This window comes from Brachypodium distachyon, chromosome 1 (genome assembly GCF_000005505.3).
Source record: "Brachypodium distachyon strain Bd21 chromosome 1, Brachypodium_distachyon_v3.0, whole genome shotgun sequence".
Lineage (NCBI taxonomy): Eukaryota > Viridiplantae > Streptophyta > Magnoliopsida > Poales > Poaceae > Brachypodium > Brachypodium distachyon.
In genome coordinates, this window is record NC_016131.3 from 63819433 (window position 1) to 63837876 (window position 18444).

Genomic DNA, 18444 nt, shown 5'->3' on the forward strand with positions numbered 1-18444 from the left:
TCAGTACATTTGTTTAACATACATGAAACAAAGACTACTCTGTACCATTTTGGGCTGCTCATTTTAGTCTACAAATCGATGGCTCGCTAATATCGCGTGTAATTTGGCTTCATATGAGGATTCGTTTGGGGTTTGCCATCACGGACTTACAGTTGACTACGGTAGCCTTTATTCGACGGAACCAAACTTTGGCGTTTTGCTATGAGGTTACTGTTTTGTCCTTAAACCAGCCCAAACTAAGTTTACTAGGAGTAGAACTCTTATTTTTTTTCTACCAAAACTAGGAGTACAACTCTAGGCTAATACTCTAGACAAGTAACAGATGAAGAAAAGAAAAACATTTAACATTTAAGAGGAGCTATCAATGTGGTTGTACCTATGCAAGCTAATCGTACTTTTTTGTAGTCAGTTATTTTTAATTCAGACTGGTCGATCATGCCAGTGTATTTTCTCCGGTTATTTTCCACACCAGCTTGTGAGTAAACACAAGACTAAAAACAAACTGGGCCTCATACTCCTAAGAGTTTGTTTAAAATCTTTTTTATCATACTTCTTCCGTCCCATATTAAGTTACTTAAATTTGTCTAAATATGGATGTATCTATGCTTAAAAAGTGTCTAGATACATCCGTGGTGGAGTTGGAACATTTTTTTAGGGTGGCAACCGGGTTTTTTGGGCTTTTTTGCATTTTTCTCAGGCCTTTTTATCATCATTAATAGTATATGTATATATAAAATCAAATTGTTAGGGTGGGGCTGGCCCCACCAGGCCACCCAGCTGGCTCCGCCACTAAAATACATGTAATAGAAAATCACTTGATATGTGATAGTTTGACATGATTGTTTTTTCCTTCCAATTATTCATTTCTTGTTGGATAGAAAACGTCCGGAACTGTCATTTTTGGAATAAAATTTTGTTGACCTACTTAGAAAAGGATCAACTCCAGTGCATCCACTCCACTCCAACAATATACTCCTACTTGCCTTTCGTCTCCCCCCATCCACCCCGTACGTCCTCTTTCTTCTCCCTGACCTATCTCGTGCTCCGGCCTACCCAAAGCTCCAATCCGCCGCCCGCAGCCCTAGCTTAGCGTCACCACCAACGCCTCACACCTCTCACTCGCGTCGCCCACCCGGCACACCATCTAGATCCGCTCCATTGCAGGTGTAGGGGCGGAGATCCAGTCGGTTGCTGCAGCCTCTGCGGGCAGCGGGCCACAGAAGATGGGGTTCATGGGGGCGAAGCTGTTCCCGTCGTGCGAGAGCATGTGCGTGTGCTGCCCGGCGCTGCGCCCGAGCTCGCGGCGCCCCGTCAAGCGTTACAAGAAGCTGCTCGCTGAGATATTCCCCAAGATGCCCGTAAGTGTTCGGTTGTCGCTATAGTTCGCTTAACATGCTCTACAGAATGTAGCCAAATCACCTGGTTATCTTGTGCCGCCACTGTCGATGTTTTTTCCTGCAGAATGTAGCTTCCGGTATTACTTGTAAAAGACCACTGATGGTCATATTTTAGTAGTGGGGTGTATAGCTTCTTATGTTGCAGAATTTACTTTCGCAGGATGGCCCTCCAAATGAGAGGAAAATCATGAAGTTATGCGAATATGCTGCGAAGAACCCCCTGCGCATTCCTAAGGCATGTGATGTTCGCGTTATGTTTTCTCTTATTTTATTGCTAAAATATTCCTTAGGAAAATAACCACTAGTTCTTCCTTCACTGCATGCTTGCCAGATTGCCAAGTTTCTGGAACAGAGGAGTCGCAAGGAGCTGCGTGCTGCCCATGTGAACTATGTCAAAATTATCACTGAAGCGTACAGCAAACTGCTCTTCATTTGTAAGGAGCAGATGTGAGTTTCTGAAAATGTTGGCTGCCACTCATGTTTCATATGTCAAAATGCTAATAGTTTCCGATGAAGCTTTGTGGCTAATTTTCTATGTCATGTTACACATGTGATGGCACAGGGCATATTTTGCAATCAGCCTAGTGAATGTCCTTACGGACCTTCTGGAAAGCAAGCAAGAGAACATTCATATTCTTGGATGTCAAACTTTAGCGAAGTTTATTTACAGTCAGGTGGGCATTATGATGAACCACACACATATTGTGTTATAAACATTGTATTTCAATCCGTTCCTCATAATCATCCAAGTCACTTTGTTTTCTTTGCGTTGTGTATGAGATTTCATTATTCTAGCATGTTTCCAGGTAGACAACACATATGCACGGAATGTTGAAAGCTTGGTTCACAAAGTGTGCACGCTCTCACGTCAACAGGGAGTGGAGCATAATCTTCTGCGGGCAGCAAGCCTGCAGTGTCTGTCAGCAATGGTAAATGTGGTTTTGCAGTTCTTTTTCTTTAGTTCTGTTACTTTGTATTTTTGTTTAAAAGTTAACTTCTGTTAATTATTGTAATACTTGTGCAGATATGGTTTATGAAGGAACATTCATACATATTTGCTGATTTCGACGAGGTAACTTCGATCGGTTCTTTTTATGGCATTGTTCCATTGATCATACTTGTGGTTGTGGAGAATCAAAGGAGATTAAACTTGTTACTGGAGTAGGTGCAAATTTCTCAATTTGTATTGTCTTCTGCACACTGCAAACATTATCAACTTATCCATTTTACTCATGATCTGATATTCTGACTTATAATAAAATGATTAGATCATTATACATTAGAATTCAAATGATTGCATTATGGTTTCTTTCTTTCTTCGGGGAGTTTAGGCTCCGTGTACTATTTCTATTTGATTAGTTCTTGAATAAATTTATATTTCTCAAGTTTATTGCAACAACGAATGTTGAGAATTCAAATTTCTTGGATGTTACAGATAGTGCAATCGGTCTTGGAAAATTACAGAATGGAGGAATCCACTGGTGGTGATGATGAGAGACATGCATCACAGCATAACTGGGTTGATGAAATAGTCAGGCGTGATGGAAGAGCTGGCTTAGGTGGAGGTAATGATGTGAATTTCCGTAGTGCAACTGCAACTATTACACTGCGATCAGCAAGGGATTCTTCAGCCTTGACCAGGTGAAGTGTCATTTATGTATGCTTGTTGTACCACTGTTTTCTAAATTTTGTTCGGAAGGATTCATGCTTCTGTAGATTACACAAGTTTTTACTGCATTGCGGTCTCTCAGTTCATTTTGGTCTTACATGCTGTCAAACAATTGGGCATCTATTCCTTTTCCTATTTTGAAGGGTACATGCATGCTAATGGCAGTATGGCACACTTAAAGGCGTAGATGTGTTTCAATGATTATTTTACAACTTATTTATGTGACTAATGTGATCTTACTATTAAGTGCATGCACGGTGCACCAGAATGCAGAAAAAGATCATGAAAGAACACACTAAATAAACTTTCCTTTAGAAGAATAGTAGAGTAACAATATAAAGAAGTCAAGTTCATGTTCACTGTTTGATCCACCAATGAAGAGATGAACGGGAACTTGATAACATAAGTAATTGCCTTGTGAATGATCATCCGACATGCTTGATGCTTCTTCTTTCATACTCAAGCTCAGATGCACCCAACAAATTACAATTTCTTTGAATGGCGATGCAGGGAGGAGCGTGAATCTCCAGAAGTATGGTCATTTATCTGTGTTCAGAAGCTTGCTGAACTGGCCAAAGAGAGTACAACCATGCGGCGCATCCTGGATCCAATGCTTTCGTACTTTGATATGAAGAAGCAATGGGCTCCTCGGCATGGATTGGCTTTGCTTGTCTTGTCTGATATGTCTTATCTAGAGAAAAGTTCAGGTAGCATTTTTATTCCCCAAGAAGATTTAGAATTTTGGATGATCAGAATTGCATGTATAATAAAAATGTAAAACTGCATAAGCCACATTATAATACATATGGAAGTTCTGTTAAGATCTTATTATTGTAGTTGCCTAGCATGCTATGGAGACCTTATTCTTCCTAGTAGTAGAGAACATGTCAATAATTTCCTTGCTCTTCCAAACTGCCAATCTATCTAGTTGCCTTTGAGCAGACACTATGTTTGGTGTTTTCAATTGTCAGGTGCGTTATAAGCTTATTACAAGTTTGCTGACAACTTTATTATCAAGTACATTTGTAGTCTGATGAAGTGCACTTTCTTTTCCTCTTTGCACTGTTTTAAGGGCTTCCCTTGTCTGCTAATACTTTTTTTTTCTCATAGGCAATGAACAATTGATTTTGACTGCTGTCATCCGTCACCTGGACCACAAGAATATTTTGCATGATCCTCAGACTAAGTCTGATATTATTCAGACAGCAACGTCTTTGGCACGGCAGTTGCGATCACGAGGAGTTGCTCCTGAACTTGTAGTAGCAGGTGACTTGTGCAGGCACTTGAGGAAAACACTAGAGGCTCTGGAGTCAGCCAGTGTCGAAGAGCTTAACTTGAATGAGTCTCTTCAAAATTTCCTGGAGGGTTGCCTTCTTGAAGTTGTTAGAGGAGTATGTCCTATACTATTCAAGTTACATGCTAACATTTGTCAATCGCCATAAATATTTTTGTTGCATCTTTCGTAGAAATTTGCAACTTCACAAGCTTTGATGTCAAAGAATTGCACCAGCAAATACATATAATTTCCCCACTTTCTCTAAGTTTCAGAATTTCTTCTAGGTTCATGATGTGCGGTCACTTTATGATATGATGGCGATTACGTTGGAGAATTTGCCTTCTATGCCTGCTGTTGCCAGAGCAACTATTGGAAGTCTGCTGATACTTTGCCACATAATCTCTTTGACTTCAGGATCTTCAAATTCTCCTATGGTCAGTTTTGAATTCATACTATCTAGTCGTTAAACAAATGAACTGAATATTAAGGGCTGCAATCAGGTTCAGAAACCGTGTATCTCTTCTACACATTAAATAATTTACCGTACTGCCTACTTTCCATCTTTTACAAAATGCTAATCCATATTCACTGGTTAGTGGGCCACGGCTGCCATTCTTTGCTGATTCCTTTATCTAACTTTTGTTAGCAGGTGTTTCCAGAAGCTCTTCTCCAGCAGATACTGAAGTCCATGGTACATCCAGATGTAGATACTCGTGTGGGGGCGCATCACATATTTTCCGCTGTTATTGTCCGAGGCCGAAGCCATCAGAGGGGGGATTCAGAGTTCCTATATGAAACAAAGAAGTGGCAGTCTCGAGCTACATCTGTATTTGCTTCAGCTACTGCTCTACTTGAAAAGTTAAGGAGAGAGAAAGAATGTTTAGGTTCAGATAAGCCTGGAAATATGATGCATGATGATGGAAAGGAAAGAAACATACACGAAGAGGATAATAAACATGTTTGGGCACGAAAAAGTCCTGCTTATTTTTCAAAGTTGGTCTTCTCTTTTATCGATCGATGGGCAACACTGAGTAGTTCCGCAGAGGTACCTCCCCCTACCCCCTCCCCTCTCCAAAGGTTATTTTAGTACCGGTTCGCCTGCAAGAGTTTTTTGTTTATGTTGCTAATGTTTATATTTTAGTCAGGTGGGTCCATGTAGAGGGACATGTATCTCTTAATCACAATTACTGAAAAAAATCTTGAATGTATCTTCCAGGAAACGAAAATCGTCCCGTTGACTGAAGATCAAACAAATCAATTGTTGTCTGCGTTCTGGATACAGGCCAATCAGACTGATAACACTCCTTTTAATTATGAGGCCATAGGTCATTCGTACAGCCTTACGGTTCTTTCTTCCCGCCTTAAGGTATGAGTTCCTTTTGGAACTACAGCTTTGAAATTTCAATTATCATCAAGGAAAGTTTATCGAATGGTTGTTATTTGTTTTCACATTTTGGGATATGAATTTTTCTTTTATGAAAAGATAAATAGCCATGTCAGTGGTTTTCTCTCCTCTTTATACATCAAGAAATATATCCTTGCATAGTATGAAAGTTCACATTATTTTGGTTGAGTAGTATTCCCCATGTTGAAATAATGATGTTGCTGCTGCAGAATTCAAGCAACACTAATAACGTTCAGTTCTTCCAGTTGCCTTTGTCCCTCAGAAGTATTGCCTTAACCCCAAGTGGTAGGATCTGCATAATGAAATTTATGATTGTCTCTTTCCTGCATCCGCATCGTGAAAGTCACTTGTATTTGTTTATGCAAATTTTCCAGGAGACCTGTCCCCTTCTTGCCAACGGTCTATTTTTACCTTAGCAACGAGTATGCTGGCTTTTGCTGGAAAAATCTGCCACATTACCGAATTGGCAGAGCTGCTAAGATGTTTTACATCATCCAATGTAAGTGCGAAGTTCTAGTACAGATTCTAATAAGATAGTTATATTATGTTTCTTTATGTGAAATTTCACTTCAGTTTTTTTTCTTCTAAAAATGTATGATTGCAATAGACATTTTTTAGGCATATTTCTTAATACTCATGTTCATTGGTGCTTCACTTTGATGGTAGCCTTCTTCTTTTGTGCCCATTGCCCAATTATCTCTATACAAACATTTGCTTATTCTACTTAGCAAAATGTAAAATTATTTTGTATTTCCTGAATGTTCAGTGCAAACTATGTTATGGAATTTTTTGCAGATTGATTCTTATCTAAGAATTGGTGAAGACTTGCAGCTCTATGTAAGGTTGCAATCGGATATAGGCAACTATGGTTCTGAAAGTGATCAAGACATTGGTAGATCTGTTCTTTCTGATTGCAGGAAGAAAGTGGGGATAACTGATCAGCGAGTACTTGATGTCATTGCTTCTGCACTTTCTAGTTTAACTGAGGTTAGTCATGTGAGATTGTTTTGTTATTTTCATCTGTTTGCTGTTGACTGCATTTGTGGTCCTAGTAAGATCACATGCTGATGCTGTTGAAAGTGATGTACTATTTCTACCGTTCTTGGAATTACGTAACCAGATGGACAAGGATGTACTCACTAAGGAGCTCACGGAAATGTTTACTCCTGAAGAAGTGCCCTTGTTTGGGTCAAATTCAGCCCTTGACTGGGCCAACTTTAATGCACAGGCATTTTCTGATGAATCCCTTTCTTTTGACGAGGTAGGTCACTCACATTAAATGGCCATTAGTGATGGCACACTTTTTTATTTTTATTTTGAGAGGAAGGCACAAAATTTGTTAGGTGGATGCACTTGCAACAGTTTACGATAGTGCAATGTTCCTTCTTGTAACTGCACCTTATCATCATTAATATTTATTTTTACATCTTCTGAGAGGTCCTTTTCTATTGTAGGAGTGTTCGAGAACCTCTTCGGTGGATGGTGGATTTCACGAGTCACCAGCTACAAATACTGCTAGCTCCATATCCAAGATTACTCTACCACAATCTGCTCCCCGCGTCTTGGGTGTTGGTCAGTTGCTTGAATCGGTGAGTTCCTGCGATGAAATTCATCTGCCCCCCTTGCACATGATTTACTACTGGGCTAGCCCTCTTTCCCTTTCTACCTCTGCTGTAATCTATTGTATGTGTGTGCATTGAAGCTAGTTATAACTACATAATCATTGTTATTCTTCACTTCATTATCCATATCGGTCTCTCAGTAACAGACTGTTTCTGTGGTCAGGCGCTACATGTAGCTGGCCAGGTTGCAGGTGCATCTGTTTCTACCTCCCCCCTCCCATACGGAACAATGACTAGTCAATGCGAGGCCCTGGGATCAGGCACTAGAAAGAAGCTATCAAGTTGGCTTGTGAATGGCCACGAGTCGACTCCCGACAATCCGGTTCCAAATCTCCCCGCTGCCCAGAATTTTATCACTCCCAAGGTATGAAGATTCATTGAACCCCAAATGTCAATACTGGTTTGCTGCGGATCTCGGTATCACTAACTACATTTGTCCAGGCAAATTCCTGTGGTTTGGAGATCAACCGCACGTCATTAGAGCCGTGCTCCACGGTGAAGCTTCCACCCGCCAGCCCCTTCGACAACTTCCTAAAGGCTGCCTATCGCACCAAGTTAGAGATGTGATCAGCCTTGGGGATCACAGCTAACCATCCTGAGCAGAGCTATGCTTAAGTATCTATATAAGCATCCAACACTAGTTTGTTTATCTTAAAGACTTGGCCATCTGGCTGTATGTAACGTGGTATTATTAGTTGTTGTAGCGTATGCATGACCACGTGTATCTCATGTACTAACCGGCCGTAGCGTGTGTATGGTCATGCGTACAGTATCTCAGTACTAGTTGGCTGTAACCTAGCATGTATGTTGTCTGTAGGGAGCAAACTTCTATTCGAGACTTATTGCGTATGGTCTATGAACATTCTCTCCGTTGCCTCTCCATGTATGCTCCATTTATGTAGTCTAGGAATTTTGAAAAACGTAAAAGAAGAGAAAGGGCAAATGGAATGATGCAACGTATATCACCTGAAGCCGATACGTTCATATTTTGGTCGAATTATGAAGAGATTGGCTGCATCAGGTGTAACAAAACAAGCATTTCTGAGTACTAGTGGCTGTGGCATCATTAGTGCTTGCACGTGTCAACTAGCACGTGAAAGTTATTTGCGAGAGAAATTGTCCATTGCTTGGAGTATTTTTAAATTAGTGAGAGTGATTTGTTTTTAGTTGAGTTCAATTGACAGAAAGGTTTCCAAATTAGTCATGACGTGAAACTAATGAAACAAATTAGTCATGACTTGAAACTAATGAAACAAATTAGATTGCCGTGCGACGGGCTAAAGCTACCACTTGCACATGAAAAGTTGGCACCGCCGGACTAAAATTGCCACTGCGACACGTTGCTCCATTGCAACCACGTTCTTCCCAATCAGATGAACAGCAGATGAAAGGGCGAACGTTCGGTCCTTATAAACTCGGTTTCATAATTTATGGGGGCAAGTCATATGGGTGACAGTGGCATTGGGAGGTAATTAAAACGTGACGTATATCATATGTCATTGAAACGACATAAGATGGATCCAGTCGGTTGGTTGACTGATATTTTAGATCAGCCGTTACTCGCTTTTAGTAGTAGCAGAAAAATGCTGAAATTCCAAACTTGCACTCCACATCAATGTTTAAACACGATTTCCACAATTCTTTGTTAGGAACATTTGGCACTTATCAGAAGGCGCGTGAATTTAGGGAGCGTCTAGTTGGTGAGCAATCATAGAATCATAGACCAAGTGTAGCTATCACAAATGATGTGGCGAACAAAATGACCACCGCAACTCTCTACGATAAGTATGCCATGTATGAGCAACAAAGAGAGGCAATAAATATACGAACAAACCAAATACGGAGTACTAGCATTTGTATAAGGCCTCTTTAATTTTCAAGATCCTTAGGCGCAGAAATAAAAATATATGGTAACATTACAATATAGGACCACTTGAATTTGAATCCTACACAATTGAATTTGCAGCGGTGTTCGTTAGATTGTGGTATGCAAAAATAGAAGAGTTTCTCCATGAATTTTGAATCAATGGAAAATTTCCTACTACATAAAATATATTTCTAAGGATTTCAATCCAAAAACCATAGAGATGCCTGACAATGCTGCTAAATGCAAGCCCAGGCCCAAAGTAAAAAAGGCCATACTCTTCCTGCGCCCCGCGTCGTTGGGTCTTCTTCAGTTTCTTCGCTCACCCTGTCTCTGTGTCTCACTGCCCTTCTTCTAAGCACTGTCTGCTCTTCGCGGATAAGAAGCGCAGCCAAAGCCCCCTCCGGCCAAAACCCCACCATCGCGAGCTCTTCTCGCCCCATCCATGGCGACCACCACCGCCTCCTCCTCCTCTCTCACCGCCCCTCTCCTCGGCCCCAAAGCTAACCCCAATCCAGGCCCCAGATCTCTCCCGCTCCTCAGGTTCCCTTGCCTCACGCACTGTCCTTCTGTCTCCTCTTCCCCTTCCCAGCCTCTCTACCCTAACCGTCTCGTCTTGCAGGACCCGGAGGTGCGCCCGACCTGTGGTCGCTGCAGCCGGTGGAGGCGGAGTGGGGACTTACGGAGCTGCTCAGAGGCGCGGGATTTGGTCGATCAGGTGAAGTCAATTTGGGGACAAACACTTTGTAGCTCAGCCTTGGGTTGGGGCAAATTTTGAGTAGGGATTTAATGGTGCTATATGTGTATGGTAGGGATGACTTGCTGATGCCGAGGTCCCCCTACTTCCCTATAGAGTCTGCGGGACAGGATCGAGGGCCCTCGCCCATGGTGATGGAGCGGTTCCAGAGCGTTGTCAGCCAGCTCTTCCAGCATGTACGGGATTATTGGATTGTGTGCACAATTATTTGGTCTCCCCTGTAGAGATTTTGTGTATATGTATTGTGCGGTTTCTGACCATGTGCGTGCATTTTGGTGTAGAGAATTATCCGGTGTGGCGGTCCTGTGGAGGATGATATGGCAAACGTCATTGTTGCGCAGCTTCTTTACTTGGATGCCATTGACCCCAACAAGGTAAACTGAGAAGAATAACACTCTTCCTTCTGTGCAATTCCTAATTCTAGATCAATAGTTGTCAGGCCAGAAGCTTTGTTATGATCTTATCATAGCTTACTCTAGAAACGCTGTTCTGTATATGAACACGGGGCTGTTTCTGGAAATTAAGAAGTAGTGTGTGGCACTGTGGTTCTTGGATGTGCTTATCTATTTAAGGAAAGCCACTCGATATTGTAGGAATTTTTTTTATTATCTAGATCCTAATTGCCAAGACCTATGTGATAAATGTGCGGGTGTATCTGTTAAGATTGTTTATTTGTATTGATGTCATACCTCAGTGATTTGGTTTTGAGCTTCTTAAGTACTCCCTCCGTTTTTTTATATAAGGCGTATAGTCTTTTGCGTGAATATCAAGGCAGACATTTGACTTGGAGGGAGAAACTGCCTGCTCGATGCCATCTATGAGAAAAAATCACCTTCTCCTGTGCATACATACATCCACAAAAGGAAACTGCCGTTTTTTTCTCCACTAGTGCAATGGCTGGCTACCGATTTTTCTCTTCGCATGCAATGGTGGGCTCGCATGGACCAATGAAAACTCTGTGCGCCTTACATTTCGGAAACGCAGAGAAAATTTTATATGCCTTGTATTAAAAAACAGAGGGAGTACGCCTGGGATTGGTTACATAATTGTGTTCTCGAAGTTTCTCAGTGCTGTCAAGTTTTTGCCGCATAGTTGGTGTTACAATTGCAGGCGTTGACAGCGGATTTTCCTGGCAGTGCATTGAACTCACTACTCTCTTTCCTTCCTCTGCTTTCTAGGAACTTGTGATTTCCATTATGATAGTAATGGAAAGAGCCCGTTCGAAAAAGAAAAAAAATCTGATCTTGGAGCTTAATTGTTTGTAGAAGAGGCTGATGTTTCCATCTCAACTAGCAAATACCTCATTTTTTCATGACACATCAATTTTCTTGTAGGATATCATTATGTATGTGAACTCTCCAGGAGGGTCAGTGACAGCTGGTAATAACTCAGACTCATATTTGTTGTCATAGATTCATCTTATTCCTGCTTCAGTTGCTTCAGTAACATAAATTCCTTTTAAGGGATGGCCATATTTGATACAATGAAGCACATCAGACCTGATGTTTCCACAGTTTGTATCGGCCTTGCTGCAAGGTACCGAGTACTGACGATCTGTCATCTTTCTGAAAATATTCTGTTATTTAACATGTAATTGGTTCAGGTATAGAATGCTTTGTACATTGCATATAATCTCTTATCATTGTGTTTGATTATTAAAATCAGGGTTTCAATTCCATTTTTCTGGTTTCCGCTTATTTAAACAAGTACCTGTTTCCAGCTATTCAGCCTGCCTAATTCGTTTAAATTTCTTACATTTAATACACATATAGAATCTTTGCTGGTATCTGGCATGTTCTATTTAATATAACCTTCCCAGACTAGGGATGAGTCCAGTTTATTGCTGCAAGTCTTTCATAGTTCGAGATAGCAAACAATTTTGCATAACGGGGTTTTCTAACCTCATATATCCTTAACTAAGATGAATAGGATTTCAAATTGTATGATTGTGAACTCTGTACGGATGGCTAAATACCAGAGAACCACTCCATTTGTTCATTGTCATTTGTTTAGTTTTTGTCACTTGTAAACTCACCTTTTGCAGCATTTAGGTTGTAAATAAGATTGGGTCGATATTTACTACCATACTTTCATTTTTGGATGCTTACTTATACGACAAAAATGCAATGAATAATGTCGGCAATGAATATGGATTATTTTAGAAGAAGGTGTTCAATAGTTCCTAGTTTTAAGTTTATCTAGGTGAAGGTATGTAACGGTGTTTTGGATAGAATATCAAGAGAACTGACTATATTTTCATGATTACAGTTCCTTAGTAAAATGATTATGTGTTCTCAACTGCAAATGTACAAATATTCATTATTGTCCCTATGTTGATTGTTTTCCCTTCAGCTTCAACTTCATATTCTGTGATGCCTTCTGCTATATTGTCTTTTCTTTTAGAAAACGGAAGCTTTATTGCCCCCACCCTCTGCATCTAGGATGCATATAGCCTAAAGTCTTACATTATTCATGACAACTTGAAAACACATTACTCCATCAAAAAGTGTGACAGGCCATACATGGCCTCTGCTATATTGTCTTGCACTTGCTTTTACGTGAGACATTGATTATTAACACTCTTTTCTTTTTTACCTTTTTTCCATCTTTCCTTCTGCAGTATGGGTGCTTTTCTACTTAGTGGTGGGACAAAAGGTAATATGACTGATTGCAATTACATTGCTATAGTACTAGATGCAGCCTACAACTTGGATGACCTCCATGCTTCAACACACACATCATAGAACTGGTGCATGTAATGCAGGGAAGCGATACAGCTTACCTAACTCAAGAATAATGATCCATCAACCTCTTGGAGGAGCCCAAGGACAAGAGACTGATCTCGAGATCCAGGTGAATTTCCAAAGCGAAACTCTTCTGCTAATTCTAGACCAGTACAGCATCCGAGTAAATGACGATTTTCTTCCATATCTTATGCCCTACTGATTTATGCTTATTCTAAAGAAACAATACTTAGTTTTACACACCAATGAAATACAATTGATATTTGCATCATCATTAGTTGTTAGCGCTCTAATTTTGAATTACATTTCTATCAGGCCAATGAGATGCTGCACCACAAGGCTAACTTGAATGGGTACCTAGCATACCATACCGGGCAGCCCCTGGATAAGATCAACGTAGATACTGACCGCGACTTCTTCATGAGTGCCAAGGAGGCAAAGGAGTATGGCCTCATTGACGGAGTAATCATGAATCCTCTTAAAGCCCTTCAGCCGCTTCCAGCTTCCAGCTAGCCATGAAGCGGGCAACCTCAGATTCAAGCATTTTTGTTGTGATCTTTTGGAATTGTGTTTGTACCATGCTGTTCTCGTTAGTCTGGCTAGATGTTTATGTATTTCCGCATCCTGAAGCTTCAGAGGTTGTACAAAACAGATGCACTACTATAATATTCATCATAATGGCGAAATGTTGCACCTGGATTAACAGCATTTTCATTAGTTTCGCCTTGGTTTGAATACTGCTTCCACAGAATTACTTCTTTCGTAAAGGTTTTTCTGGGTATCCAACAGTGAGGCATTTGCATTTGTTCTTGCATTTCACTCGCAATAATAAAATCATCCGCTGGACAGCAGATAGAGCGCACAGAGGCTAGCTTTGAGCCTCCAAAGAGTGACGAAATTTTCCAGGCTAGTGAATGTATGTTCCTTCATTTTTTTTGACGAAACATGCTCCTTCATTATTTTTGACGAAACATGCTCCTTCATTATTATTGCACTTCCGATACTTAGCATTAGTTCAGCTATTTGTTTTCTACTCAGCTGTTATTGGCAGACAAAACTTAAGCCATAGCACAACAGGCGCGCACATAGGATGCAAGATCATGCAACAATTTCCATCAGGTGTACTACATACAGTAGGGTACGGATAGTACCATCTCCTCACTTTTTCACTTCATCTATAGCTAGACAACAACATTTACAATTCTTACGGGTTTATAAATTATAGTAGGCATAACATAGCCGCTCAGACGCAGAATGGGGGTGGCTCTTGTATCCAACTTATGCACAAACCTACCTAAAACTTGCCCTCGATGTAACCAGCCAGTCCATTGATTTTGAAGAACTTCTTGATCACAAGGGCCATAATAGCAAGAGTCAGACCAAATGCAGCCAATGTCAGCAATCTGTCATGCTTTGGCTTCTGGATTGCAATGGCAGGAATCTGCGGTGTTGTGGCAACTCTTTGAATGCTTTCCCTGGGACTTTGATCAGCCGTAGAATGGTTGGTGACCGCATCTGACCTAGCTTGAGTTTCGACAATGTTTTCAGCAACTTCGGCCTCCAAAGCAGGCTTTGGGAGGTCAGCAATCGCAGAGCCAGAGCTGGTGTCAGAAGTTTTGACACCTTCAGCTGCTTTGACAGCATGCTCAACAGAAGCATCGTGTGGGGTTAACTTGTTAGCCTCCTCATCAGGGCCATTCGTCAGTAGTTGAGGAACTGGTGGAGCTTTACTGAGCATTTGCTCATGGATCTGTGTTTGCAACACTTTGTTGTGTCAAAGAAACATAACAAAAGATGTATTCAAGTTCTCAATGTGAATTTACCTCATCAATTACTCTTTGGCGTTCGGGGGAGCCGAATTTTGGTGGTGTTTCACGTGATTTGAGAGCCAATGCTCGTCTGTCTTCCTTTTTGTAGTCCAGTGAACCCAATGCCCCACCAGGATTTGTTGGCATGAAAGCAATCAATGCTACAAGCGCTGTGCGCACTGCAATATGAATAATGTAGCTCAGCACTGGATAAATCTTACGAACAAGGAGAAAAACTATATATATAACTATCAAGAAAACGAAATAGATAGATCTGCTGGAAGGAAGAATTGTGGGTTTTTCTATATTAAAGATAATCAACCATTCGACCTACTCTCGAGTCCAGATTATAACATATGGACAAATAAAATCCAACCAACAAGATATGAACGCACTACAAACATACACATTGTGAGAAATGTTTGCAATTGAGTCTCACAAACCAGAGGTTCGTTGTACTAACCAAGATAATTTAGTGACAATAAGATCTAAGATTACAGTTGTTTCACAAGAAATAAGTATGCATAACATATAATGAAGGAATAACATGTTCCTCCTTTCACCTGCCCATGGGACTAAACACTTGGCATGCAATTCCACAAAGAAAACTTTATTAGGCTCCATGGGCATACAGTACACAGCATGACAGCAATATAAATTTTATACTACAGAAAATGGTGCCCCAACGTTATAAAGGTGCAAAACTGCAAATGATCGCATACGAATTCTGGCTCTAGTTTTAAGTGTTAGTATACTAGGCTTATTCTAGTAATCATCTCAAGCACATACCAGATGCCGCTGGCATAACATGATAACAACATTTAAAACATGTTGTTAAACAGACTAACCCTAGTACTCAAATTCACCTTAAGAATCATAGGAACTACTCCCTCTGTTCCATAAAGGTTCAAATCCGTGCCAACCTTTATGGTACGGAGGGAGTAGAATGCATTATCTTATAGGAAAGTAGAATGCATCTTTCTTTCAGTTGTCGTAGATAAGTACTTGCCACATTAAAATTCTGAAAACCTACAGAAGATGGTATTTCCATACGCACCACGTTAATATATCCCACAAAACCAAAACACTATTAAGTACTCGTAATGGTAACACTCAATGCAGTTTGTTGTCCATTATTTTAAGGGCTTATTTGAGCAGCCGTTTCACAAACAAATGACCACTCACTGACTCACCACTCCATGATGGCTGCCAGTGCTCAGGGTGGTAATTGGATATGCTCAAACATATCTTCTTCTGAATCTCAAATCTTCCACTTGGCTGCAGCAAATAGATAAAGAGAAACGTAGAAAGCAAGATTTATCAATAGGTCACAAAACGTATATGTTGAACTAAGAGAGAGAAATTAGGACACAGCAATTACAGACCGTGAGCAGCATGAAGGATGGTGGCTTGAATGGGTAGTCCGAGGGTAACTGGATCCTCCCGTGGTAGACTCCTCCCTCAAACTCACTGTCCCGTGGCCCCAGGATCGCAAATTGCCACTCGAAGATGTCCTCCTGCACGGCAATACACATTTGGAGGTCATAATAAGGCGATCAATGTCCCAAATTGCGGTAATAAACCTCTAATCTGGAATTAGAGCGCACTGTAATAATTTCACTCTTTGATTCACACTAGGTTCATCGAGATGTCTGGAATCTGCAGGATATCTACCGTTACGAAGGATCTAATGACAACAAGGATATAACTATGTTGATCAGATTGAAATAGTACAGATACCGCAATAAAGATCTAGACAAAAAATGCAGATACACCTAGATGTCAACGGATTAAATCCGTCACCTGAATTTCCGCACCCCATCAAACGCCACTAATTCCAAGATTACGTAACTAACATTCGATTCAGGCCTAAAGCAGACCAGATCGGATAAAACACAAGGTAAAGGTAGGAGAAGGGATCGAGAATTGAGACCTCAAGGGGCAGGGCCATGAAGTCAGGGGAGGGATTGGACTGCATCTCCTTCACCTCCTGCAAGATCCGCTTCACCGCGGGGTTGCTCCGGTTGAACTTTCCCGTAGCCGCCATCGCCTCCTCTGCAGAAGGGCCCGTAGCCTCGCCGCCGCCGCCGCTTATCGGTGCAGGGATAGTAAAGCCTTCGAATTGGGAATCGTAGAGAGGAGAGAGAGAGAGAAAGAGAGAACGGGGACTGGAAGGAAAAGGAAGCCCGGGTGGGGGAGGATTAATGGAGGGTGTCAATGTGTCCCTGCCGGATGGGACAGGTAAGTTATTTGAGCCCACTTGTAAGTGAGGGTTGAGGTGGGAAGTGATGTGGACGGTTGACGTGGCGCGTCGTTACTGGTTCGTGCGTCGTGGGCGATTAGGCTGGACCGCTGGACGAAGCTTCCGTAGATGGGCCTTGGGGGTTGGGCAAGCTCGGACGAGAGATACTATGTGTCTGTCTATCGCTACAAAGTTTTAACGTTTTAAATCCAAACTCATTAAGGACACTCACAATGTTATTTTAATGGTGTATCTTAAGCATTGATTAGGTATTTAGATACAAAATTACCGATGCATTGTACCTTACTGTAGCTTTGTATCTAAAAGAGACTTCATTTCATGTGTTTTGAGATTAATACTGACATCTGAATAACCAGTAGCGGACCTAGGTTTTCAATATCGGATGGAACAAACATTGCGTTTCTAATATTGGATGGGATGAATACACTACGGTTCTATTTTTTCCTAATTTTTTTGATAATTTGTACTAAAAATAAAGGATTTTGAAAATTATTGGGTGGGGCGTGCCCCACCCAATAACCCGACTGGGTCCACCCCTGTCAATAACCTTGTAGCTCCATTTGTGACAATACAAATAACTAAATTCGTGCTAAACAAACTTGATCAGTTTATAAGTTCATTGCCTATAACGTCCGTCTAGAAAATAAACTATTAACACAATACGGAGTTGCATATGTTCTAACTGAATTTCTAGCTGATCGAAGAGTTCATGCGCGGCTCATGAACAAATTATGCAAATGATTAAAATCATATTGTATCCTTGATGCCTGCAAAGCTTCAAACACAAAAGGCAACCTTAAACTGAAGGAATTTAGGCACTATCGCCTAAACTTGTTCAGCTCTGAAGTGTTGTATACCAGAATCAAGGGTCAATGGTCAAGAACCATGGTCAAACTGATGAACTACCGTACTACTAATTGCCCTGTCCTGATTAGAGCTGTAATTTTGTGACCCTCAGATATCCTTTGACCTTTCTTAGTTCAACCAAATGAACTAAAATTTTAAAATGACACATTTGGAAAAAGAAACTAGTTCATTTGTTGAAACCTAAAAAAAACTAGTTCATTTGTTGAAACTAAAGAGGGTGAAAGAGTACCCTGACAGACCTTCCTCAGAGTTGGAACATCTGGACAGTCGCAGGGGGCAGCAATGGCGAAAACAAACAAGCAAGAAGCAACACGAGCTAGACAGAAGCTAACTCCACGTTCTTTCGTGCTGCCGGCGCTCCATTCCCGAGCTGCACCACCGACCTCACCGCCGTTCCATTCCCTAGCTCGCTTCAAGGTGACTGGTTTGGCCTCTCACGGCTCAGCTATGGCCAAGGAACGACTAGATCTTATTCTTCGATCAGGAGTTTAGGACCAAGGTTGAGCGTATGCACCCAGCGCAAGCAGCCATGGTAGCTTGGCGGATTGTAGACTATATGAGATGGGGAAAAGCTGTAGAATACGAGGGCAGGAAGGAGGACGGGTGGGTTGCACACGAGATCAAAAGCGGTGAATTAATTTCATCGGTTCCATCGCCTGGAGTCGTATCGTGTTTAAGATACCATCGCACTGTCTCTCGTGTTTAATTACCCCTCCGCTTCGGCTCTGGACCGTATCTAAAACAGGTTAATACTTTGCCCATCTACATAACC

At 41.3% G+C, this 18444-nt stretch overlaps 3 protein-coding genes across 4 annotated transcripts; 2 read left to right on the plus strand and 1 right to left on the minus strand.

Annotated features, from left to right (window-relative positions):
• The first annotated feature begins 953 nt into the window (after nucleotides 1-953).
• Nucleotides 954-8251, plus strand: LOC100831072. 2 transcript variants are annotated; one of them, XM_010230405.2, is made up of 19 exons: nucleotides 954-1358; nucleotides 1558-1632; nucleotides 1729-1844; nucleotides 1960-2071; nucleotides 2204-2326; nucleotides 2422-2469; nucleotides 2833-3038; nucleotides 3577-3773; nucleotides 4177-4457; nucleotides 4627-4776; nucleotides 4989-5387; nucleotides 5559-5708; nucleotides 5957-6032; nucleotides 6122-6246; nucleotides 6543-6734; nucleotides 6868-7008; nucleotides 7202-7336; nucleotides 7533-7733; nucleotides 7811-8251. In XM_010230405.2, exons 1-19 carry the CDS (start codon nucleotides 1224-1226, stop codon nucleotides 7934-7936), a joined length of 2988 nt encoding a protein of 995 aa, XP_010228707.1. In that variant the 5' UTR covers nucleotides 954-1223; the 3' UTR covers nucleotides 7937-8251. The 2 variants fall into 2 exon arrangements, with proteins under 2 accessions (XP_010228707.1, XP_003558072.1); XM_003558024.3 differs by having other exon boundaries at nucleotides 955-1358; nucleotides 4992-5387.
• A 1308-nt stretch (nucleotides 8252-9559) lies between these two features.
• On the plus strand, nucleotides 9560-13451 carry LOC100831676 (ATP-dependent Clp protease proteolytic subunit 5, chloroplastic). The gene is made up of 9 exons (XM_003558026.4): nucleotides 9560-9776; nucleotides 9856-9951; nucleotides 10046-10166; nucleotides 10272-10364; nucleotides 11325-11370; nucleotides 11454-11526; nucleotides 12611-12645; nucleotides 12755-12843; nucleotides 13050-13451. The coding sequence occupies exons 1-9, from the start codon at nucleotides 9679-9681 to the stop codon at nucleotides 13245-13247; spliced, it is 849 nt and encodes a 282-aa protein (XP_003558074.1). The 5' UTR covers nucleotides 9560-9678; the 3' UTR covers nucleotides 13248-13451.
• A 349-nt stretch (nucleotides 13452-13800) lies between these two features.
• LOC100831984 (ubiquitin-conjugating enzyme E2 32) lies at nucleotides 13801-16730 on the minus strand. Its single transcript, XM_003558027.4, has 5 exons — nucleotides 16476-16730; nucleotides 15928-16059; nucleotides 15736-15820; nucleotides 14558-14721; nucleotides 13801-14484 (listed from the first exon to the last, which is right to left on the minus strand). Exons 1-5 carry the CDS (start codon nucleotides 16587-16589, stop codon nucleotides 14029-14031), a joined length of 951 nt encoding a protein of 316 aa, XP_003558075.1. The 5' UTR covers nucleotides 16590-16730; the 3' UTR covers nucleotides 13801-14028.
• Nucleotides 16731-18444: the final 1714 nt, after the last annotated feature.

Excerpts from the sequence above, each read along its gene's own strand:
- LOC100831984 (XM_003558027.4), bottom strand. The coding sequence starts at position 16,589 with ATGGCGGCTACGGGAAAGTTCAACCGGAGCAACCCCGCGGTGAAGCGG. Across the intron at positions 15,821-15,927 it reads CATCCTTCATGCTGCTCACG|CCAAGTGGAAGATTTGAGAT; the intron begins GTCTGTAATTGC and ends TATTTGCTGCAG. Across the intron at positions 14,485-14,557 it reads GCCAAAGAGTAATTGATGAG|ATCCATGAGCAAATGCTCAG; the intron begins GTAAATTCACAT and ends TTGCAAACACAG.
- LOC100831676 (XM_003558026.4), top strand. The coding sequence starts at position 9,679 with ATGGCGACCACCACCGCCTCCTCCTCCTCTCTCACCGCCCCTCTCCTC. Across the intron at positions 9,777-9,855 it reads AGATCTCTCCCGCTCCTCAG|GACCCGGAGGTGCGCCCGAC; the intron begins GTTCCCTTGCCT and ends CTCGTCTTGCAG. Across the intron at positions 10,167-10,271 it reads TCAGCCAGCTCTTCCAGCAT|AGAATTATCCGGTGTGGCGG; the intron begins GTACGGGATTAT and ends ATTTTGGTGTAG.
- LOC100831072 (XM_010230405.2), top strand. The coding sequence starts at position 1,224 with ATGGGGTTCATGGGGGCGAAGCTGTTCCCGTCGTGCGAGAGCATGTGC. Across the intron at positions 2,470-2,832 it reads TATTTGCTGATTTCGACGAG|ATAGTGCAATCGGTCTTGGA; the intron begins GTAACTTCGATC and ends TGGATGTTACAG. Across the intron at positions 4,777-4,988 it reads GATCTTCAAATTCTCCTATG|CAGGTGTTTCCAGAAGCTCT; the intron begins GTCAGTTTTGAA and ends AACTTTTGTTAG.